Source organism: Equus caballus, chromosome 6 (genome assembly GCF_041296265.1).
Source record: "Equus caballus isolate H_3958 breed thoroughbred chromosome 6, TB-T2T, whole genome shotgun sequence".
Classification (NCBI taxonomy): domain Eukaryota; kingdom Metazoa; phylum Chordata; class Mammalia; order Perissodactyla; family Equidae; genus Equus; species Equus caballus.
Window position 1 is genome coordinate 8,628,199 of NC_091689.1, and position 23,974 is coordinate 8,652,172.

At 52.5% G+C, this 23,974-nt stretch overlaps 2 protein-coding genes and 1 long non-coding RNA gene across 7 annotated transcripts in view; 1 reads left to right on the top strand and 2 right to left on the bottom strand.

The window, feature by feature from the left end:
• Positions 1-516: 516 nt before the first annotated feature.
• On the bottom strand, positions 517-7,109 carry IHH (Indian hedgehog signaling molecule). 2 transcript variants are annotated; one of them, XM_023642369.2, is made up of 3 exons: positions 6,411-7,109; positions 3,691-3,952; positions 517-1,959 (listed from the first exon to the last, which is right to left on the bottom strand). In XM_023642369.2, the coding sequence occupies exons 1-3, from the start codon at positions 6,720-6,722 to the stop codon at positions 1,301-1,303; spliced, it is 1,233 nt and encodes a 410-aa protein (XP_023498137.1). In that variant the 5' UTR covers positions 6,723-7,109; the 3' UTR covers positions 517-1,300. The 2 variants fall into 2 exon arrangements, with proteins under 2 accessions (XP_023498137.1, XP_070125380.1); XM_070269279.1 differs by lacking the exon at positions 6,411-7,109 and adding an exon at positions 4,302-5,084.
• LOC138924557 (uncharacterized) lies at positions 6,359-22,658 on the top strand. 2 transcript variants are annotated; one of them, XR_011439500.1, is made up of 3 exons: positions 6,359-6,480; positions 8,958-9,028; positions 14,375-14,503. It is a non-coding gene; the product is annotated as an uncharacterized lncRNA (long non-coding RNA). The 2 variants fall into 2 exon arrangements; XR_011439499.1 differs by lacking the exon at positions 14,375-14,503 and adding an exon at positions 22,521-22,658 and having other exon boundaries at positions 6,366-6,480.
• The window catches only part of NHEJ1 (non-homologous end joining factor 1), a 75,619-nt gene continuing 71,369 nt past the window's right edge, over positions 19,725-23,974 (bottom strand). For all 3 annotated transcript variants that reach the window (XM_023642376.2, XM_001915174.5, XM_023642377.2), the window contains exons 6-8: positions 21,405-21,522; positions 20,714-20,823; positions 19,725-20,231 (exon numbers count right to left, since the gene is read on the bottom strand). In XM_023642376.2, coding sequence (XP_023498144.1) covers positions 20,157-20,231; positions 20,714-20,823; positions 21,405-21,522 — 303 coding nt within the window. In that variant the 3' untranslated portion in view covers positions 19,725-20,156. The remainder of the gene's footprint in view (positions 20,232-20,713; positions 20,824-21,404; positions 21,523-23,974) is intronic.

A 23,974-nucleotide genomic window follows, 5' to 3' on the forward strand; every position in this document is an offset into this window, starting at 1 on the left:
CCTAGAAGTAAGGCCAGGAATCACTTTGGAACAAGCCGCCCAGGTGATTCCGAGGTTGAGAACTGCTAGGTTAGGAACCCCTGCCTTATCCAGGAAGTCAGAAGCGGCCACTAGGAGTGTGAATTCTACAGACTCTTTTCATACCACTGCCCATTATCCACAGTGAAGAATGAGAAACCCAGGCCCTGAGAAAGAGCAGAGGAAGAAGAGAGAGCACAGTGACTGGGGCACAATGAGCTGGTTCTAGATGAGAGAAGTGACCCTGAACGAGCTACCGCAGTTCTCTTCTGGTCCAATGGCATTTGGCGCAAACTTTGGGGTCAGCATGTAAAGGCCTTGCCTGGCCCAGAGCCCAGCTCTGTTGGGACTTTGCAGAGCTGCTGGATGAGAAAGGGCTCAAAGAGGTGGAACTCTGCAGGTTTTGTCCCTGCAAGAAGGAGAGCACACTCCTAGACACACTCACCCAGGCTCCAGACTATCTCTGTGTTGGCCCCTCTCAGCGTCCTGGACCCTACGTCTCTAACAACTTAAATAATTTTTATTACAAAAGGAAGAAAAGACCAAAACATCCCCAAAAGTCTCCCATGGGCTTCCCCCTCCGCGCCAATAAATAAGGTGGGGGAGACTGACTGGAGGAGGGGGCGGGGTCGTGGTTCAGCAGAAGAGGGAGCTTAGCCTGGGCAGGGGTGGGAAGGACATTCAGCCCACTCTCCCAGCCCCGGGCGCTAGGATCACAGTGGCTGGAGCACAGAACTCGGCCTACTGACAGCAACAGTCTCTGGATGTGTCCCGAGGAGTGTGGCCAGGGAGGAAGGTCATGCCTCAGGATGGCCAGGCTGGCTGCCCCACCCTGCAGCCTTCTCAGTTCTGGCAGCACTGAGTCCAGCCAGCTCCCTGCTGGCTCCCAGGGAATCTAGCAGCATCAACTGAGGTGTAAGCCCACCGAAGGAGGGCCTAAGACAGATGGAATGGGTCCTCCCCCTTGGGGCTGGCAGCCATGAAAAATCATAGTGAGAGCTGGCTGTGCTGGGGCCCACCGTGCCAGCCTCGAGGTCTCTAGGATAGAAGGAGAGACCACCCCCATCGTCAGCTCCGCTTGCAAGACACCAAGACACTACACCAAGACAGGGGAGGGGGACGCTGGCATTGCCCAGTCAAGTCTCAACGGTATATCTCTGTGGTGGAGGAGATGGTAGGAACCAGTGCCCCCTGCTCAGGTCCCTTCCACGGCCGGTGCGCCCTGGCAGGGAGGCCTTTGGATCCAGCTGGGCAGTTCCAGACGGGCAGCAGAGGGATCTTTTCAACTCCCTGGCCCGGCCATGCCCAGTGGGTGGAAGCTGCCCTCTTCCAGCAAGAGCCGTCCCAGGCGGTAGAGCAGCTGGGGGTACCAGTGCACACCCTCCCCCGGGGTCCAGCTGCCCCAGGCTAAGCTGTGAAACAGTCGCAGGGGCCAGAAGGCCAACTGAGCCAGGTGGTGGTCAGCCACGGCCGCGAAGCAGGAGGCCACCACATCCTCCACCACCAGCGTTCCGTGCCTTGTTAGTGGGGCGTAAGCCCCAAGGGCCACATGTGTGGAGACAGCTGCCACTCGGGCAGGCTGCAGGCCTGGCACCCCGGCCACCAGCACATACTGGCCAGGCTGCACTTGGCTGGCAAATGTGGCCCGGAAGTGGGCCGCTGGTTCTGAGTGATTGTTGGCGGTGAAGAGCAGGTGGGCAGGCGTGAGTGCCAGGCGGCGTGGGGGGTCCTGGGTCTCAATGACCTGGAAAGCCCTCAGCCTATCCGGCTCGCGATCCAGGAAAATGAGCACGTCACTGAAGGTGGGGTTCCCATCCTCCCCCATGGCCAGCACCCGGTCTCCTGGCCTCACAGCTGACAAGGCCACGCGTGCCCCACTCTCCAGGCGCACCTGGGCTCCGGCAGGGAAGCAGCCACCTGTCTTTGCGGCTGCCGAGTGCTCTGTGGGAAGAAGGGACAGGAAGGTGTTACTGCTGTGGAGCTCAGATTCCCAGATGCAGCACCTCTCCCCAGCCCAGCCAGAGCGCCCCCCTGCTCCCAGAGAGCCCCCCCATCACCATATCCTGGCCCCTGCCCCCATTTCCCATGCAGCCTCAAACCCACCCTAGCCCACGACGTCATCTGCTGCCCTCCTCCCCAGTCTCATCCTTTGCTAATGAGAGAAACATGATTGTGGTTCCAAGACCCAGTGAGTGGGAGAGAAAGGGCCCTCCTGAAGGCCAGGTGAAGCTCCCCCTCCCTGTCTGCTCTCTTCCTGACAATGCTGTGAACCAGCCGGAGAGGCCAGAGGTGAGCTGAGCAGGGCAGTGGTCCGCTGTGACTTGACACCCAGAAGGCTGCAGCCTCCTGGAGAAGGCAATCACTCAGCTCTTCTGGGGTGTGGATGTCCCATTATTTCTCATCCTTTGCTCAGACACTCCCAAAAAAGTGGTCTCAGACTGACACCCCAAGTTCTGTGCCAGAGCTGGCCCTTGGAGTCTATACAGAAGTGAGAGAAGAGGAGGATGGGCCATGGGGCAAATGCAGACTCCTGAGGAAGCTCAGAGTGAAGGGTCAGGCCAGGGTGTGGCTCAGTGGCAAGGGCGAAATCACCACCTTCAGTTCATGTGCTGGGTCCTTGTGCGGGGACAGGACCCAGTGGCACCAGTGGGTGGGATATGTGTATGGGGGTCAGGAGTCATGAATGGAAGTGGCCACTCTGGGAGCTGGCATGGGGCCAGTGTTTGCAGGTGGAGGGGGATGTGACTTGGAGTAGATGTGGTTGGCAGGGGAGTGCTGGTGGGGGGGGGGGGGGTGGGTGGTGACCACTGTGGGCCCAGCGGCATGGGAGTAGTACAAAGCGGGCCTGGTCTCAGTGTGCGTGTCTGCGAGTGTGACTACTGCATGGTGCCAGCGTGGAGGCTGAGCCCACAGCCAGCTGGGGCCAGGCGGGCAGTCACACAGGAACCATTTGAAGCATCGATGACTGGGTTCAGTGTAGATGACAGGGACACTGACAAGATTTGAAGGAGGGGGCGAGGCCCCAGTGCCTGCCAATTCTGATCAACAAGGCGGCCAATCTGGGAAAATCCACTTTATTAAGTCCACTCTGTTTATTCTGGCCCTCACGGCTGGCTTTGCCCCCAAATGTCCAGCTTCAGGGCCCTGAGGGAGAGGTTGGGGACGCCTGCGCCCCCTGGGAGGAGCGTACATAGTGTCCTAAAGGGCCTGACCTGCAGCCGGGCTGTGGGTTCTGAACCTCGGGGCTCCTCGCTCCTGGTCAGGCATGCTGGGGTCTGGGCACACCCTGGCCCCTGGCCCCACCACCCGCCTCGGTTCTGCACCTCGCTGGGTGGGGAGGCTGTCTCTGCCGGCCTGGCTTCCTCCATCTGTCCAGCTTGCTCTGTCTTGCACCTCCTGCGGCAGGCTCTGGATTGTGGACCACCAGGTCAGCAACCCAGTGAGCTGAGACAGGGCCCTGTCTCCCTAGGCTCCTGCCATGTCACTACCAGGCACGGGATGAGCAGGTGGTCACTAGCAGCAACGGGGAGCGCCGCTGACGTCCTCTTCCCCGGGGTCCCCGCCTCCATCCCCCGGCCGGCCTCTTGACCTTCTTGGCCCCAGCGGGCCCTGCGCCGCCTGCCCACGCCCTGCGGCCCCGGCCCCGGGCCCAGCCCCCCGGCAGAGGCTCACCAGACTTGACGGAGCAATGCACGTGGGCTTTAGACTCGTAATACACCCAGTCGAAGCCGGCCTCCACTGCCAAGCGCGCCAGTAGTCCGTACTTATTGCGGTCGCGGTCCGACGTGGTGATGTCCACCGCGCGGCCCTCATAGTGCAGCGACTCCTCCGAGTGGTGGCCGTCCTCGTCCCAGCCCTCGGTCACTCGCAGCTTCACTCCGGGCCACTGGTTCATTACCGAGATGGCCAGCGAGTTCAGGCGGTCCTTGCAGCGCTGCGAGAGGAAAGCGCGCGGAGTTAAGGGGAGGAGCTGGCTGGTGCGCAGCGGGAGCTCAGGGGGAGCGCAGGGGGAGGCGCGGCCTGGCCTCGGACTCTCCCACTGCATGCCCTGGAGTTGGGAAACCGGGGAGGGCGCGCTGTGCCTCTCTCTTAGGAACGTAGATCCCTAAGGTGCTTCCTTCCATTCTAGCATCCGGCGGCCCCTGAGACCTGGACCGCACGGTGGCGCCACAAATCTGGAGGGCGCCTTGAGCCTCGCACCCTTGGGGCGCCCTTCTCTGATGAACGGCCCCTCCCTACTGTGTTCTCTCTCCCCTGCTCGGGGCACCGATCCCTCCACAGACCCGGCTGCATCTTTCCCCAGCCAGTTCCTCTGTGTTCCTCTGTGTCACCGAGGCACCAGGGACCAGGGACTGCCGGCTTCCTGGATGGTGGGGTTGGTGGAGAAGTCGACTGCCTGCGGCTGGCCTGCTAGACATGTAAGGCCGGAGGTGCCCAGTAGGTGTCACCGTAGCCTCAGGGCTGAGGCCCGGGGACACCGGCCCCGGAGGCGCGGCAGGTGCGGAGCGCTCCAGCAGCGTGGGGGTGTGTTGGAGGGGAATCCCGGGCTGTGTGGATCCCTCGGGCGCCACAGAGCGTTCCTGCTGGGACTATCTTATGATCCAAAACCGCCCCGTACGCGCGCCCAGGACGCGGCAGCACCGGAACCAGGAGCTCGTAGATAGGCTGGCGCCGGGCCTAGCCGGCGGAGGGCGACGCGGAGGTCTCTTGCTGCAAGGGGCGCGCGCGCGGTTGATAATCCTGGGCACGGTCTTCCCTGAGCCCAGAGCCCTCAGAACCTCTGCGCCTACCCCTATGCGGGAAGGGACAGGAGAAGACGAGCCTCGGATCTCAGGCAGTCGGCTCCACGCTCCGCCTCACATGGGGTGGGAGTAGAGCCGCGCCCTGGGGGAAGGACGGGAGAGATCATCTGTCTATGCTGGCTCCCCAAGTGCCTGGAGCCCAAGGGACCCTGCAGTTGACTCGGGGGAGGGGCGTAGGGGAGAGGGGTCCCTACCACAGTCCTTGATTCTGAGATGCAAGGTGCCGCCAAGTGTGGGCAGCCCATGTCTCGACCTACCCCCACCTTGCAGATCCCGGGCCCCTTAGACCCTTGGACTCGTTCGCTCAGGAGCCAACAGCGGCTACAACCCAAGGCCCGGTCGATCTTCCCAGGCGAGCAGTCTAGCTGGGGGCGCTCACTGTCCAGGGAGGGAGCTCCGCGTGTTCCTTGCCGTCAGACTTCTAGCCCCCCACCTATGTCGGCCCGGCGGGCCCCTGATCCCCGCCCCTCTCTTCTCCCCAACCCCCCTCCTCGGGTCCAGAGCCGGGGCGCGCGCTGTCAATGATTGCCCAGCCCGTGGCCCGGATCCTTATCTGCATTCCTCGGCGCCCGGCCCGGCCCGGCCACCAGCCAACCTTCGCCCCGACACGGGCCGGCCAGCCCCGGCGCCAGGGCGCATGCTGAGGGCCGTGGTCTAGCTGCTCTTCCTAAGGCATCTAGAAAGCAGGCTGCCTGCTGCGGGGGAGCCCCGGGAGACCACTGAGGAAGGGGGCGTAGGTCTTTTCCCTTGCGGACCTGGCTGCAAGGAAGAAAGTTTGCCCCCCACCCCACCCGCCCCTGGCGCTAGGGCTGAGCGCGAGTCCTGTTCCGAGCATGCGGAGACTAGCGTTAGCTCGGCTCCCTGCCTTCCTCTGCATCCCATCCCCTCTCTTCCAATCCCCGCCTCCCCGCCACCAAGCCCAGGGATCCCCCAAGTTCGGTCCCAGCGCTCGAAGGCCCCGGCACCCCACCCTTCAACCGCAGCTGCGCCATTCAGCTCTCGGGACAGACACGTGGGCTCGCCCAGCAAGTTCCCTTTCCCACCTCCGCCGCCCGGCTCAACTCTTCCCCGCTGTTCCTTAACCCCAGACCCAGGCAGGAAGCTGCTCCAGGAGGGGGCAGCGCAGCGAACCAAGAGCGCGCGTGGGGCCCTCCGCACCCAGAGCTTCTTCGCTCAGGGCTGCCGAATGGCTTCGAAATGAAAGGGGCGCAGCTGTGCGGAAGGTTAGGCCGGGAGGGACTGCGTGGGTCCCGGAGGCGCAGGAGGCAGTCGGGTCGAGGGACCTCCGGGTGCCGCCTCTGACCTGAGCTGCCGGCACTCCGGGGCAGAGAGGCCGCCGCCGATCGGCTGAGCTGTGGCGCTTGGCAGCGGAGAGCTCTTCTCACAGCCTCCGGCGGGCTCGGGGATGCCGACAATCCCGCCGAGACCCCTGGCCAGCCCATCTTGGACAGGAGGCAGCGAGGTTTGGCGAGAGGGGCAGGTGCCAGGGGGCGTGCCAGCCAGTCGAGAAAAGGTGCCAGGGGGGCGGGTAGGGCCGGGCAGGTGGCGGTGCTTCGGCGGCGGCGCCTTACCAGGGCGGGTCGCGCTCACCTGGGTCATGAGGCGGTCGGCGCCCGTGTTCTCCTCGTCCTTGAAGATGATGTCGGGATTGTAGTTGGGGGTGAGCTCCTTGAAGCGCTCAGAGCTGCGCGCGATCTTGCCTTCATAGCGCCCGCTGGCGCCCAGGGTCTTCTCGGGCACGTTGGGGCTGAACTGCTTGTAGGCGAGCGGCACGAGCTTGCGCGGCGGCCGCCGGCGGCTGCCCACCACCCGGCCCGGCCCGCAGCCCCGCGCCGCCGGCACCAGCAGCAGCAGCAGGAGCAGGCAGAACCGCAGGCGGGGCCGGAGCCGGGCGGGAGACATGGCCGGGGAGCCCGAGAGAGGGGCAGCCGAGGGCTCCTGGTGGGCTGATGGGTGGGCTAGTCGACGGGAGCGCTGCGAGGGCTCAGGCGTCCGGGTGGCTCCGGGGGGCTCCAGGTGGGGGCGCCATGGGCTGCGCGGCGCGGCGCAGGGCCGGCGGGACTCAGGTGCGGGGTGGGGGCCTGGGGCCCTGGCTGGTGGCGGCGCGCTGTCCCCCTCGGCGCCTCGACTCTGAGCTGCCCGGCTCGCCGGCCGCCAATAAATAGGCCGGCCCGTTTGTTTTGGCAACGCGGCGGCGGCGGGGGGCGGCGGGCGGCGGGGCTGCGGGCCGCCGGGCTGGGCTGGGCTGGCCGGGCCGGCGGGCTGGCGGGCCCCGCGGTTAGCGCCCCGGCCCGGCGGTCAGGCGGCTCGGGCGGAGCGGGAGCTGCTGCCGTCTGCGGCGCAGCCCGGGGCCGAGTGAGAGGGGAAATGGAAGAGATCCGGGCTCGGGCCCCGCGCAGACCGCACCCTACCCATGTCCCTGCCTCCTGTGCGCTCGACAGCAAACCTGCAGCAAGGGCAGCACAGCCTCCTCCCCCTCGGGCGGGCGGCCCGGCACTAGCCAGCCCTAGTCCGGCTCGCTCCTCCGCCGCGCGTCCGCCCGCCCGCCGCCCTCGGCGCCCCCTGCACTGCCTGAGTTTGCCCTCCCCGCCCGGACGCGCCCCACCCCGCCTTGGCCTCGCCCCTGGGCTCCCCGCGGCTCCGGGGTGCCCCGCCAGGCGCAAACCTCCCGGACAGGAGCTGCCACCCCCACAGAGACCGCAACCCACGGCGCGGCCGGACGCGAGGGGCGGGGGGCAGTGGCCGGACCGCACAGCCGCCTACGGTGTCCCCTGCGGGAAAGTAAACCCAAAAGGCAGGAGGCCGCTCCTAACCTGGTGCCCCACCCTGGCCAGGAGACGCGCCCTCTCGGCTTGGCGGAGCTGAATTCTGTATCAACGCGGTGCACATCCCACGGCCGCAGGGTGTGAAGCTGGGAGCCGGGCGTCCAGGCTTAGAGGAGTCAAACAGGGATTGTTGAGTTGGAAACACTGTTGAAAGGAGCAAGGTGAAGTTGCAAAGGAATAGGCCAAGGTGTAGAGAAGAACAGCTAAATGGTGACATGAGCGGAATACCGAAGAAAGCCCGACTGACCGTGGCAAAGAGGGGCGCACCGAGCTCAGGGCAGGGGCTTGCTAAGGATGCCAAAACCATTGAAACCATTGCTAAGGATGCCAAAACCATTGAAGGACTAAGCATTGAAAGCACACAGGAGCTGCTCAATGCTTAGTCCCCTGGTTCTACTTTACAAGCCAGAAAGGAGAATACATAGAGGCAGCTAGAGGAGTCAACACGGGGCGTGCGTGTTGTAATACGACATTCAGGAAAGATGAGTGAATTAGGATTCGCTCTGCTAAAACAAGAAAAGGCAAGTGTGTTAAAAACGCCGCCACCACCACCAACTATATGATTTGGCTGCATACATCCTACAAACTCAATATAGATAGAAATAAAAAGGTGAGAAATAAAAAGGTATAAAATTATTATTCCAAAAATATTAATGCAATAGGTACTGTTTTATTGATACTTACGTGCCTGATACATGGAAGCTATTAGATGTTCCTGTACCAAGTATCCTACTCGCATTTTCTAATTTCAGTTCAAAAGAGCTATTATTATCCCCATTTTACAAATGAAGATTTTGAAGTTCAGAGAAGATAAGTAACTTGCCTCTGGCTGACAAGCAGGGAAGATTTCAACCCCTACCTGCCCCGTCTGACCCCAGTGCCCAGCCCTCCACCGTGCAGGTGCGCTGGCCTCTCTGCACCACTCACCCCACTGGGACGGCCTGGGTTTGGGACTGAGGTGTCTTTTCACAGATGTCCTCACATTTTCTCTGGATCAATTTCACGAACACAAATTCAAAATTGGAAAGAACCCAAGAGAATGCGTAATACAAGCACTTCGTATTACAGAAAAGGAAACTGAGGCCCACAGATGGGAATTTAGGATGGTTCCACCAGGAGTGGAGTGGTGTCTTTCACTAGGAAACAAAATGACCTGTGTCTTTTCCTCCGCTTCGCCTGCACTTCCTCCGCGCGCCCCACTCCCCCGCTCGATCTTACATGAGCATTCGGATTCCGTCTCCCAGTCACAGATGACTCTAAGGTTGCTTCTTTTCCCTGAAAGATTTTAAGTGCTTTAACTTGTGTTTTCCAGGGTTCAGGAACTATCCCTGCCATACCCACCTCCCCACCTGCTCAGATTTCTGGGGCAGACTACGCAGCCAGGTGAGTACCTCTCCTGGCCCAGACGAACAGGGGCTGTCCGTTTTCACAGAGCTCCAAAAGAGAAAATCCCATAGGCTTCCGTTGTCACCTATCCCAGGGTTTTATAAGAATTTTCTAAAGAAGCTTCATCTTAAATTCAATCTTTCTTTCTTCCTCCCGCTCTAATGCAAATTTGACTCCCCTTCCTCATTTTCTGGCCTTTGTGACTGGAGCCATCATCCTGCCGATATCCCGTATGCATGGTCTTGAGTTGAATAAGAGTTGTTAAATCCACTTTCAGTCTTCTTCCCTCCACGTGAAAGATGATTTAAGATTCTCTCAGAAGTTCTGATCGATAACCACATATTAGCTTTGACAATCTTCCTCTCATTTCTCCTCTTCAACGGTGATCCTGTTGAATACACATCTCTGGTAAAGATCTGATCAGTGTCACATAGGAATTGCTGATGCGGTGCTGATGTAGCTTGGCATCACCGGTGCCTGGAAAGCAGGGCAACCTCACTGGTTTAGAATGTGTGACCCTCCTCAGCCCGGCTCATTTAGGAGCAGTGATCAGGGTGTATCCTGGGAAAAGAAGTGGGGGTAACATCCATCTAGGCTTTTCTCTCTGATAGCTGCTTTAAGCACTTAGTAAAATCTTCACAACAAACCCCTGTGCACAGCAATTAGTATTCTCATTTTACAACTCTAAAGTTCTAGAAATAAAGTAACTTGCCTGTGGTCCCACAGGCAAGATTTGAACCCGGAGCTTTTTTACCCCAAAGCCAGACTCTTTTCTCAGGACACAGTGGCGCTTGAAAATCTGAATGTCAAGTTTCGATCAGCATCAGTCCAACCTCCTTCAGCGCAGGAAGGAGGAGAGGAAGTCAGAGATTGGAAGCATCATCGTTTCTACAGCAGTGACCCTGGCGCACTTTTAATCCAAGTCGGGGCCTAAGAACCTTGGTCATTTCTTGTCTGTTTATGTTCTCGGCTGTTCAGTAGATGTAGGGTAGCTTTTGAACGGGGCCAGTTCGTTGACCTATCCAACAAAGCCTGGCTCTTCTTTCTAGTTGCTGCCAGGCTCCTGCCACCAGTACATTAAAGAACTGAGGTGTGCCACTCTGGAGGCACCAATGGCCTGGGGTTGGAGCAGCAGTGACAGACCCGATCAGGGCCCCTCACACCTGAGCCCTGGGCCTGTTGGTAAAATCACTTTTCTTCTCTCACTTTTAGATCTCTTCTACCCTTTGATCATCTCTATTTTGAAGAGAACAAAGTAAAATTTATTTCTTTGGATGATATGATTACTTTTTTGCTTACAAGAGTGAAAGTTGGAAAAATAGGTAGGAAGGAAAGGGAAGGAGGAAAATACCCCATAGAAGCTGATAATTTAAACATCTGTTTAGGTAAACATCCGTTTACCATGTTAGTATTTTTAGCTAATCTCAGATTTAATGCTATAGTACAAATATAGTGCACTTACAGGGAAACAGTCATATATACGTTCACACAAACACATCTCCTGTGTAGGTCTGTATTTCTATAGTCAACTAGTCTTTTTTCTCCAAATCCTGCCACTTGACCAGATCAATCTTGCTCTAAATCCATGGGTGCCCAGCCACAACCGGACAAGTTTCAGGAATGCAGTTACTCAAATATCCTCCAATGACTCAGTGCACAGCAGCCCTAGCTCAGGAGAAAGAGCACTAGGCCTGGAGCTGGCAGAGCTGTGCCTGAACACTGTGATACCTTCTACTGCGTGGCCTTGGGCAAGTCACTTGACTTCTCTGAATTTTAGTTTCCTCATCTCTAAAATGAAAATATATCACCTACCTTGCACGGTTGTTGAGCGGGTTAAAAATACAAGCTTTAAAGTACAAATCTTATGTACAATTTGTTTTTATCCTCTGCTGGGCTCACTAGCAGTGGCAGCAGTTCTCTGATCCCCCGGAGGAAAGCATCGGGATTCTCATGTATGTGTGTCCCAAGACAGTGGTAGGGACTAGGAGGCCCTGCTTGTGTCTACTAGGCAGCATCCAGCTTGTGCACTCTAGCACAAGAGGCACATAAGGGTAGAGAAAGCAAATAGAAAAGGAGAAGACAGCTGTTGTCCTCAAGTTGTTGTACGATTTAACCTTAAAGATAAGTCATGAAAATAAAAGGCAGTTACAACAAAGCCGTGAATGGCACTCATAAATGAGCACAGAATAATGCATTATAAGCTAGACAGGTTAATAGATAAGATGAACTTGGTCTAGAAGACTATGGAATTAGGAAACGACTGGCCTTGGGTTAGACCTCTTAGAAGAAATCAGTCCTGAAAGATGGAGAGGAATGACTGAAAGAATGAAAAAGGTGTTCAGGAGAAGGCAGTGGCGTGAGCAGAGATCATGGCACTTGCAATGACGAAGAGCTGACTTGGATCTGGTAAAGGGCAGAAACCCTAATATTATCTCATGTAACCTTCACAAAAACCTTAGGAAGCTGACACCATTATCTCCACTTTACAACGAGGAACTGAGGTTCAGAGCTGGCGAGTGAGGCAGTTGGAGTGGGAATTCAGGCCTGTTTGACTCCACAATAATCCCGTTCCTTGGTGAGTGATTCCTAGGGCAGGCGTGCTAGGTTGTTGATCTCTGTTCAAGTCACTCTTCCTCTCTAAATCTAGGGCTCCTTTGTTACCTTCTTGGGCTTTAAGCCCCACTACAGTCGGCGCTCCGCATCTGTGGGCTCTGCATCCTCAGATTCAACCAGCTGCGGATGGAAAGGCCCACGATGGTTGCGTCTGTACTGAACGTTTACAGACGTCTTTTTCTTGTCATTATTCCCTAAACAATACAGTATAACAACTATTTACATGGCATTTACATTGTATTAGGTATTATAAGTAATCTAGAGATGATTTAAAGTAAACAGGAGGATTGCGTAGGTTGTATGCAAATACTACGCCCTTTTATATAAGGAACTTGAGCATCCGTGGATTTTGGTTTGGGGGGGTGTCCTCCAGCCAATCCCCTGAGGATACGCTATTTGACTGTTTCCCCAACTGGTTGGCATCATTCTGATTTCTACTATTGATTTTTGGAAGAGGTTAGCAACTCCACCAAGTTTGGCTCCTGTGTAGACATGGAAGCATGCCTGTCTTCCAAGCTTCAGGTCAGCCCAGAACACACCTGGAGATCCAATTAGAGCCACTCAAAGCTAACAATGCTTTGAAAGCTGGCTATTGATTAGAAATGGGAATGTCAAGTTACCTTTGCCCAAACAATAAGCTCATTACAAGGCACTTCAGAGAGATTCAAGCATTAAAGGCCTCACTTTGATGACTTTGAAAAGGTAGCAAAAGGTGGCAGCATTACTTACCAAGTGAGTGTTTTTTCCACAAAAGAGACTAAAGATTGTGGGAAATTCTTATATATGGAAAGACACTTGCAGACAGAAAGACATACATAGAAATATATTTCGTATATGGATTATAATATATTTACTAATTAATGGGCTTTATTTCCACTCCAGTGGCTCTATTTGGAAAGAAATTTGTTGCTTTAAAGAGAATTTTGGAAAATACCAGTCCAGTGAATGTTCAATAAAGGGGCTGGGGGCACCATTCTTTTAATACTCAAGGATGCTCCTGACCTGCCTGTCGGCTTCCTGTATCTGGGTTTGTACTGTCCACCCACACCCTCTCACCAATCTCTCTTGGAAGAGACAGCACCCTAAGGATTCTGGGGACAGATAGCCAAAGCAAGCAAGAAGGTACACAGTCACTTGCTTTTTAATAACTTGTATTCTCAGTTTCTGCAAAATGACAAATTCATTCTCTTATGGTTATAGCAAACAGAATGGTATTTAACCACCACTCCCACTCTGTGACTGGCTGCCCCCACAAAAAATTACATTCATTTATAACTAGAATCACTTCAACAGGGTAGAGGGGGGGTGTGTGTGATAATCTTCCTTCATTTATTCACTCTACAAGTATTTTTGAGCACCTACTGAGTGCCAGATGCTGTTTGAGGTGGTTGCGATGTGAGAGAACAATAAAAAGAGTCTTGCCCCTACGGAGTTTTATTTGAGTGGGGAGGCATTGGGGAGACAGACAATTAAAAATAAACATAAAAATAAGTGAAATATACAATGTGTTAGGTGGGAATAAGGAAGGACTATGAGCACAAAATGTAAAATGGTAGAGGACTGGGCGCGCATAGGCTCATGGGGGGGGGGTGAGGTCAGGAGGCAGGTGGTTCTGTTAAGTGGGGTGGTCCGCAAAGGCCTCATTGAGAAGGTGCGATTTAAGCCAAGAAAGAAGCGAGGGCTTCAACCAAACAGATAGCTAGAGGAAGAGCATTCTAGGCAGAAGGAACTGCATAGAGCAAAGGGCCCTGATGTGCTTGCCTGTTGGAGAAACAGTAAGGAGACTGGTGTGATCAAAGATGAAGCTGGGGGAAAACGGAGTGGGTAAGCCTGACTTTCTACTTTCTGATCGTGAGGGTGTTTTTCCAACTTTTTATAAAGCTTAGAATGAAGATAATTTACCCTTTAAAGAGATTTATGTATTGACTTGTAAATATGGACACAACAGAGTTAAGTCAAAGTCAAAGCAGGTAACAAAACAGTATACATACAATTCTTTTCACCTTTATAAAAAAGCTCCATATAGATGTGGCCCTCACTTTCTACTTTACACACTTAAAAAACTTTGGGGGGAAAAATCGATCCTTTAAATATCCTCTTTGGATTGTAGGCTTCTTGAAATCAGGAGAAATGTTTTTGTGGCCACACAGCAAGTAGAATCACGCCCCTGCTGGTGGGGTTGCTAGTGAGTAAGCCCCCAATATATAGATACGATTTGAGAGAATGTGTGCTCAATTATTCCTGTTTCTTGTTGAATACGGGTTTTCTATCTCGTTCCCAACATATTTCCTACAACTGGTGCCATTCTTTTGAATTCCTTTGTAGTGATCTGGAATTTTCCTGTTGGACTTTCCCATTTGCAGTTCAAATCCACGCTCAGCATAAGGTGTAACCAACCAATTTGGTTTCTTATATCTTCCTTCCTGGTTAGGAATATAGCCCATTCTCAGTTAAGTTTACACATAAAGACCCCCTTGGGGCTTCCACTGGGGGTCTTTCTTCCCATTGAATTATTCCCATTAATTATCCAAGTTGTTTAACTGTCGAAATATTTTCCATAATATTTAGAATGGAATATTAGAATGGAAATTATGGAATATATTCCATAAATATTTAGATGACTTTGGTATCAGTTTCATACCTGTTGCAATTCCATTTGATGACCGCCATTAAGTTATTTTTGAGATTCCTACCCATAAGCATACATACCTCTTTGATTCTTGTTTCCAGGAACTATTTTCCAGCTGTCTTTGTGGTGGGAAGCTCAGCTCCCACCAAGCAGTCCTTGCTTTAGAATGGCTTTGATGAATGACCCGCAGGAGCCATGCCAGTCCCTGAATTATCACATAGCACCCGAGGTGAGAAACATCGAGTGCTGTCTGTTGTTGCTCCACCCCACCCTATAAGAACAGATTAAGGAAATACAGTTTCGTTTGGCACCGTTCTGCTGTTTTCATTCTTCAGATCCTAAATATGCACATACACTTTGACCGTTCAATAGTCCACGGTGCTGGAGCTGGGGCCTCACCGTGCTTCACCTCATTGACTGGCGACACCTCCAAAAGCAGGGTGGCTGCAATTTGTGCCCAGTGCATCCGGGGTGCATGACGGCCAAGTACAAACTTGAAGTCGGCCGCTTCACAAGCCAGGTGCCCTAGTGTCTGTAAGAGGAACGTTCTCTGCTTTTTGCTGAACAGATCACCATGCTAATTTTCCCCACGAGCACAATCCAGACACTGCATTTTTTTTTGATTCAAAATGCCATTGTACAGCTTATCTATTCCCTCTGTCCTGCTACTCTAATTATGTAAATTATCCTGTCACATTTAATTCGTACCTATCAAAGAGAGCAACACAGTGGACATCACCACTACCAGAGAACCACTCAAGTTGAGATATCAGTATCACCCCCACATATCATCAGAGTATTATTATTTATATTGCTGTTATATCAGGTTACTAATGAAACAGAAACCCTCATTACCAACTCCCCTCCCCTAACCAGTGCCTTCTTGTTCCTCCCATATGTGACATAGGACCAAAGGGTCTTGCTTTGTGCCCTAGAAGGGCCAGGCAGCAATAATAAATGAAGCTGGGAGTTTTTCCTTCTCACCTGGCAGCAGTCTTTTTCTGTCTTAAATAAGGGATTCCTTACTGCCCGGGATTCCCATCAGTACTGCTCCTGACCCCTGAACACAGACCCAGACCCTGCAGGGCTCCCCCACCAGCTCCAGCTCCTTCCACCACCCCTGCTCACCCTTCAAGGCCTGGGGTGGGAGGGCAGAAGCAGGATGGAGAGCCAGGCAAGAGGACTTCCCTTCCCTTCTCCGTTCTCCCTTCTCCCATCACCGATTTCTGACCGGCTGTCGATCCTATCAGGGGTCCATAAAGCGAGGAGGACTCTGGCCCGGGAGAGGGGGGTAGGGGTTAGGCAAACAGGCCAGGGAGGCAGTTGGTTGAAATTTAACCACAATATTCTTGGTCTCTATTGTTTTGAGTGAGGCCCAATATTTCCACAGCAGGATTATAGGATCTGATTAACCGTGTTAGACAACAATGCCGTACTGGGATGGGCTTCCCCTTCCAGCTGCCAATATGAAAAAGTCAATACAACACCCAGATCTCAGAAGGGACTCCCAGCAGGCCCCAAACCCTACTCCCCAATTCTAACCCTGGCCCCAAAGTGAGGGTAGGGAAGAAGAGTGTGGCACTGAATGATCCTTTAACTCCTGGCCCTTGGCCCAACAGGACAAGTAATCCTGGCACAGTCTTCCCAGGTGAGTCAATGGCCGTGTGAGCCCCACATCCTGGAGTTCTCTCAATGCCTCTTCCGGGTTCCCCTGGGGTGGCCCCGATTCCCAGGAACCCATGAGAGTTGGGTGCTGAGACGCTAGCCCCCGACTCAAAGGGTCCAGGAGTGCGGAAAGCAGAGCAAAATCAGCTGGGCTCCAGGATAGAGAAACTGAGTGCAGGTGGGACTTCACAGCTTGGAGGGACTGAGCCTTTGCTAGAATGCGTTGGTGCTACTTAATGACTTCCTACGTGCCAGGGAACAGAAATGAGGCCCTGGAATTGAGGGGAAGCATAGGGGCCACCATAAAGCAAAGTCTCAGGAGCTGAGAAAGCGTTCCTCAAAGGGTCTGGGACGAGGGAGCACAGACAGAAACCTCTACCTGAGGGAGCTCCTAAAGCAGAGAGTCCCTAAGGTCCCTCCACCTCACACAGACAAGCACCTCGTGCCCTGCCCCCCTCGGGATGTTTCCCCTCACGGTGGGATCTTCTGAGGCCCTGTCCAAGAGAACAGGGAAGGAAGACAGAGTGATAAGGAGCCCTGGACAAGAGTGCTATATATCAGCTCCCAGGAGGTCACAGAGGCAAGGAAATCCTCCCTCCACAGCGCGGGCTCCCTTCTCTTTGGCATTTCTCTCTGTATCTAAGTGCCTAGCGTCACCCTATACAATTCTGTGAGCAACAGTTACGATGCTGGGAACAGGGACTAGGAACCAAGGGTCTTGAGCTCTGAGTTTGGTGGGTTCCTTGTAGTATGTCACTCACTCTGTCGTCCCCAGTGACAATGTCAAGAACGAGACTAAACCCAGGACCAGAAGAAGAGGCGCGGCCTTTTCCATTTCCCTCCTCCTGCCATCTCGGCACAGAGAATGACACAGGGCTCCAGTTCACCTCCCATCAGACCAGGGCAAAGGAGGAGGTGAGGGCTTCGGAGAATGGGAGGTTTAAATGAAAGGGAAAGCAAGAAAGGAGAGTTCAAATGTTCCACGGGATAAAACTAAGCAGCAATAGGGCTGAGCGTTCGAGCATCTGTGCTTCCCGGCAAGTGCGCACTGTGGGTGAACCACGTCAGGCCCCTGGAAGGATCTTGGTCTGACAGCGACAGATTCTTTCCCAGTCCAGCGCACAGGGGCAGGGGTCTCTCTCTGCCACCTTACAGCCTAGGAATTCCAGAGCTCGCTCCTCAGGATTCAGTGAGAAGACAGAGATGAGAAGCTCCTGCCTCCCTTCTCAATAACTTTGCTACCCTTTGGAAACACTCCTTGACCTGGGAGACCAGCTGGCTGGTGACAGGAGAAAAGAGAATGACCCCCGTGGGCTTTTCCAGGACCCAGCTCGGGCTCTGCCCTCAAGGGCTGCTGGGAAAGCCCTCGGTGAGGCCTGAGCACAGGAGGTGCTGCTCAGCTGGAGTGCTAAGGGATGAAGATTTCTCCTCCAGCAAAGAGCTGCCCTGTCCTGGCTGACTGTGGGGGAGGGGTGAGCCAGCCGGCAAGGCCAAGTAGGCCTTGCAGCCTAGGTGGCGCTATTTCTCTACTTTTTAGGTCAAGTTCCTGCAGGAACTTCCTCGAGGTCCCTAGTCCTGCTCCTGGTTTGCTGGCTTGCTCGTGTAAACCACCTTATATTATTTTTTTTTCTAAAAATACTCCAAAGCAATTGAAAGAGTCCCTTCTCCCACCAGCCAGCCCTGGCCCCAGCCCCGGCCCCGGGGAGCGGGCGGGGAGGCGGGGAGGTGGGCCACCGCTTTATTAAACACAGGGAAAACTAATATTTACGGAATAAAATTTATGGAGCAGCCACGAGAATTCGACCCTTTTATGTGCATGTGGAGTGGGGGTTGGGCCAGGCTGGGGGCCTTGGGGAGGGGCCCAAGCCAGGGGGCAGGGCTGGAATACAGCCTGGCCGGGCCAATTTGTCAAGGCAGGGATTTCCCTGGAGTTGCCCTGGGATGAATGATTCTCAACCACTCCTAGCTTTGGGGGGTAAGAGCTTGGGGCAAGAACGCCGGAGGCAGGGCCTCTGGGAGCAATGTTTCTCTAAGGATGTGTTGGGGCCAGATCCCCATGGAGGCCGCCCCCTTTGGGGAGAAAGGGAGCAGTGGGTGGGAAGGTCGTTAGGCATATTCTTACCCGACCTTTTAAAAAAGGATACATTCCTTTTGAGAACATGAAAAAAGTTATGCTTTTAGGATGGTCCTTACAATTTTGGGGGATTCACAAACCTCTGATCCCCTATGATTAAAAAATGCCTGCTCTGGAGACTGTCCTCTTAGGGCAGAGAGAGTATCCAGGGTGAAGAACCCATCTTCTTGCTTGCTGGGGAAGTCTTGCCATTTTCCATGTGGTCTCATATCTTGATACTGAAATCTGGCTATCAAATTATGCCGAAAAGAGACTAAAGAACCAAGGGAGCCATCTGATAGATTTTTACATAGTTCCTCATTCACTTCGATGACAGTCAAGACCATGGGGTGCACCCGGGGGCTCTGTGGTCTAGAGGTAAAGAAAGTTACCAGCAGCAACTGGGAATCAGCCCTGATGGAGCCTTCAGACTCTGCCAGCAGGCAAGGCATGGGGCCCAGTCCTGATGTCCTCGAAGGCTCCTGCCCTGAAGAGCCAATGGAGACAAGAACATCCTCCTGAAAGGAGGCAAGGTCATGGGAGAAGGATGTTACCGTGGAAGACGGGAGAGAAGGACCTCACATCGCTCCTGGAAAATGTTTTCAGTAATGTATATAACGCAGTTAAGAACTCAGCTGTCTGGGTGCAAATTCTGGCTCTTACTCATTAGCTGTGTGACCTTTAAGTAAGTCACTTAATCACCTCAAGCCTCCATTTCCAAGTGGCTTAACAGTATCTTCCTCATGTGATGCTGTGAGGATTCAATGTCAGGCGCTTATTAGAGTACCTAGTATCCACTAACTGCTCAGGAACTTTATCATTGTGTTGTTCTTATTATGATCATTATTACTGCTTGGATTGTCCTCTCTCCCATGACTTGACATGAGGACAGAAACACTAGTCCCAGCTAGAGAATATGTGAAGGAGCAGGCACTTGACCATCAGCCATAAATAAAGCAGAAAAGCCCTCTGTGGGTTCTGACCTTGACCCCTTCCTCCACCTAACAATTCCTCTCTCCAAGTAATGTCGCATAGGGTCTTACCTAGAGAGGAAAGCCTAACGGAGAAGGCCAAGGGACTTGGCCAACACTGGTCTGCTAAGTCTTGCTAGATTTGTCAGAGTTGACTTTCCAACTGTCTAAGGCTCTGCCTATCCTACAGCCTTTACATTTTCTCTCGCTAAGCACGATTCATTCTACAGGTCAATTCTGTCATCCCAGAGAACTTGTGTGGCCATTTCCTGTTCCCTGTCATCCTGTCTTTCCTAGTTCTTCTAGTTACCATGTTATTTGAAGTGGAGTGAAGGAGGGGAAAGTAAAATTCATTTTTCTCCCACTGTAGTGGGAAACTACCTTGGTCCTAGTGCTTGAGCTCTTTCTAATTTTAATCCCCTACTGTGGTTTAACCTATCATCTATGCCTTGGTAACACACCAAAAAACCCACATCAAGTTGGACAAAGGAGAGCAGCAGCCACCTGTTCTGCCCTGTGCCCACCATGGAGAGTTTTCAAGATCGAAGTTCCCAAACAAAAGCTCGGCACCGGCCACCTCAGAGAAGCATAAGGACTGAAGGACTGGACTGAGGGCTCAGGCTTCATCCAGAGAAGACAGTGGGGTGGGGCCCAGCAAAGTGCAGTGGGTTATGTGTTCCACAGAATAAGCGCTCTCAAAAGCAAGGGGAGGTGAGTGGTTTTTATTCCATGCTAAAGAGAGAAGAGGGTCTCTGAGGAGCCCCTGGGACTGGCTAGGGACTCTTGAGAGAGGTAGCCAAGGCTTCCTAAGCAGGTTGTGCCTTTTTGCTGACTTGCCCTATATACCTAAAGTCCATGGTGTCTAGAGAACCTCCACCAAAAGGAGGAGAACATGGGATTCCCAGAGACTGGCTTCCAATTGGATAGGGAAGGCCAAAGCCCAGGGGGCTGGAGCCAAGATTCCCTCGGTTAACGGTACCCATTCAGGTGCCTGTCAACATGAACTTCAGTTGTCTGGCTCCTTCAGTGGGGCCTCTGACTGTATAACTGTGTCAGATAGACGGCTGCCACGGAATTCCTTTCAAGGTGACACTATTCTCCAAGTCCATCTTCAGCAGCTGAGAAAGTGACAGGTTAACTGAAGAGCCCCCTTAGCTTCTTCCTCTTGGCCTTTGACAGCTGAAGTCTCTGCATGGGGCCTGAAGTACCCTAGAAAAAAAAGTAACCCATGTTAATAGAGGTTTTCAACAGTTCCAGTTAAGTTAGGAAAGGAACTTCCTTCATCCCATGGCTCTGGCTAGGGTGAGGCCTTCTTGAAGGGGCTGACACGGGTGTTCTGAAGTCTATGTCAGGCAGTGAATGCTATATGAGATGCTATGCAGGAGACATGTGCATCCCTTCTTCCCCAGGGAAGAGCCTTGGAGACCATCACTGGAGGTGGGATAAGGTAGAAAAGGAGTCAAGGTCCATCATTCAGCACAAGAACTGTAGAGGAGACAGCATGGGAAGATGTGAAAACCATGACTCTCCATCTGGAAATCCACCATGCGGAAGCCTGGTGACAAACAGCCCCCAATATTGTTAAGGCGGTATCAACTAGGTGGCAATTCCAGGGACCACTGGCTTGGTGGCTGTCGGTGCAGACTCCGCCAGCTCTCAGAATGCCATCCAGGAAGCTGCTCAGGACTCACTGTGGGCTTTTTCTCCGGCGCTGGGAGGGATGGTGCTGAGGAGTCTGGCTCTTCGGGCTGGTTCAGAAGTTGTCCTTGAGGGGAGGCGCTGCTTGAGGTCTGAGGCTCTCCTGACATCAGAAAGATCAGGGAGGATAGTGATAAATGCCTTCTTCTTACCAGAAAGACACTGGCATTTACCAAGCATTTTGATAACAAGCCAGGGTTTGGTTCTAATATATAAGTAGGCAGAAGCAGCCACAAATCCAACTTCCGGCTGACTTTCGGAAAGCCCTGTTTCTACTGTGACGATCCCCCGGGCCCACTTTCACCAGGTAAGACAAGAGTTTCCTGGACTCAAAATAGACAACTGTTATTCTACACGTTTCCTGACATGTCTCAGGCAGGGAGATTAATCTTTCTCCTGGTTCTTTCACTAATTCTCCTTAGCACCTAGACCAGTTCTAAGAGAACTGTCTGCAATGATGGAAATGTTCTATATCTGCACTAACTTGGTAGCCGCTCGTCACATGTAGCTGTTGAGCACTTGAAATGTGGCTAGAGCAAATGAAGAAATGAATTTTTCATTTTATTTCATTTTTATTACTTTAAACTTAAATAGTCACAAGCAGCTAGAGCTACTATATTGGACATCACAAACCTAGACCCTAACCCTAAGCTCAGGGAGACAAGTACCCCTGCGACCACTCACCAGTGCCTTGATGCTGCTGTCTCAATTGGACCTCTCGTCTGGTGACTGCCAAATACAGATTCTGTAGGTTCATGACAAAGGGTCTCCCATCACCAACACTGCATGCCTCTGGTAGTTTCTATAGGGGACAGGAAATGCTGTCATTGGTTACACTGAATGGCCAGAGAAAAGTGACTTGATATTCCACTGGCAGAACTGGCATCAACCCCAAAAGAATTTATATAAAGAAGCTGGATCCAGAAGAAGACAAAATTGTCCCATTTGCAACAACACGGATGGACCTTGAGGGTAGTATGTTAAGTGAAATAAGCCAGACTGAGAAAGACAAACACCGTGTGATTCCACTCATATGTGGAAAATAAACAAACACATGGACAAAGGGAAGAGATTAGTGGTTACCAGGGGAAAGGGTTGGGGGGTGGGCGAAAGGGGTAAAGGGGCACATATATAGGGTGACGGATAAAAATTAGACTATTGGTGGTGAGCACGATGCAGTCTATACAGAAACTGATAAATAATAATGTACACCTGAAATTTCACAATGTTATAAACCATTACAACCTCAATAAAATAATAATAATAAAATAATGAAACATTTCCCTAAAAAAAAGAGTTAGCTCCAATATGGGGCATCCATATCCAAGCCTGTTGGGACCAATATAAAGACCTCTTGGGAGGCATCTCCTCTGAAAGGTAACTTCAAATGCGTATCTTTATTTCCCCCAATACTGAGGTCTATTATGTTTTCCCATGAATACCCCATAGGTCTCTAGGCTCCTCCTTCCACAGGGATGACCTCTTAGGGGACAGTTTTAGGAAATTATCTTCCCTAAGTTGTCCCTAAGCTGTACAGATTACTATTTTAATTAAATTCATTTATAAACTTCCAAATATTCTAAATATTCTAAATATTAGAGAGAGAAAAAGGATGAAATCCAGGATGGGGCAGAGAGTGCAAAATGGGAATTGAAAGACAAGAAAAAATTATGAAGTTGTGATGTTCAGTCAGAGGAGATGGAAGAAATAAAGTTTACAAAGCATTGGAGGAAGATTCGCCCTGAGCTAACATCTGCTGACAATCTCTCTCTCTCTCTCTTTTTTTTTTTTTGCTTGAAGATTAGCTCTGAGCTGACATCCATGACAATCTTCCTCTACTTTGTATGTGAGATGCCTTCACAGCATGGCCAATGAGTGGAGCAGGTCCACGCCTGGGATCCGAACCTGTGAACCCGGGCTGCCAAAGCCGAGTGCAGGGAACCTTAACCACTTGGCCACAGGGCCAGCCCCTGAAAATTGGTTCTTGAGGGATGAAAAAAGTCTGACTCTTTAAAGTAAAAGCACAGAAATACATAAACATAAACATAATTTTGGTATATCTGTAGAATTAAAATTTCCTTGGGGGGGTGATTAAGAAAAAAATAAAAGGTTCCTTAGGGAGCCTTTGAAATGATAATGAAAATGAAATGAAATAATGAAAAAAAAGTTGCGAAACACTGCTATAATCATACTATATTTATCTGTTTCCTTCACCATGGAATGAACTGTGGATGTAAATCCACAGCAAAATGCTTTGCCCAGTTCAAGTTTCATATTCTCAGCTGAACTGAGCTGAAATACTGGCCAAAGACTGAAGAGAGTGCAATACAAACGAGATGAACGAGTATGGTGTCCAGTGGTCCCAAACCTGGCTGCACTTCAGAATCTTGGAAAGGGCCCAGAACGACTTCATTTGTCCCCATGCATGCAAATCGTCACAGTTCTCAGCCGTCTCCAAGGGAAGCCATGCCAGCAGCTCATATGGGAACCAACCCAAGAATCCTAGATTGACCCACATCTCTTGTCAAGGGCACTTTCTCTGGGGTATAAGGGTGTTCATTTCTTTTTTTTTTTTTTTGAGGAAGATTAGTTCTGAGCTAACATCTGCTGCCAATCCTCCTCTTTTTGCTGAGGAAGACTGGCCCTGAGCTAACATCTATGCCCATCTTCCTCTATTTTATATGTGGGACGCCTACAACAGCATGGCTTGACAAGCAGTGCATAGGTCCACACCTGGGATCTGAACTGGCAAACCCCAGGCCACCGAAGCGGAATGTGCGAACTTAACCACTGTGCCACCAGGCTGGCCCAGGGTGTTCATTTCTGAAAACCTATCGTGGGAAAAGGATGGAAGAGAGAAGGTGGGAGAAGCAGCAAAGTAGTTGCTGAACCATAGTCAAGATGATCCAGTTACCTTTCCCTAAGTATGGTGGTAGCTGAAAAACTCATTGATCCCCAGGAAACATACATTTCTACTCCAACTCTATCCCCATAAAGACGCTATCAGTTTTGAACTTTCACTGGAAACCACAGACAATGAATCAGGAGGCTTGAGTCCAAACTTTACTTCTGGGCAGTAATCACAACTAGGAGTTCAACCCTCTTCAGCAGCATTCCCCGAGGAACGAACGGAAACAGGGAAGGCAAACGATGAGGCCGCACACCTCCACCTCACCCCGCTCTCCTCCCTCGGTTCAGCTCTCCAAGCCCTAAGCCACCTCCTCCAGCAGAAGGCCCTCTACAGCCAGAGAGCC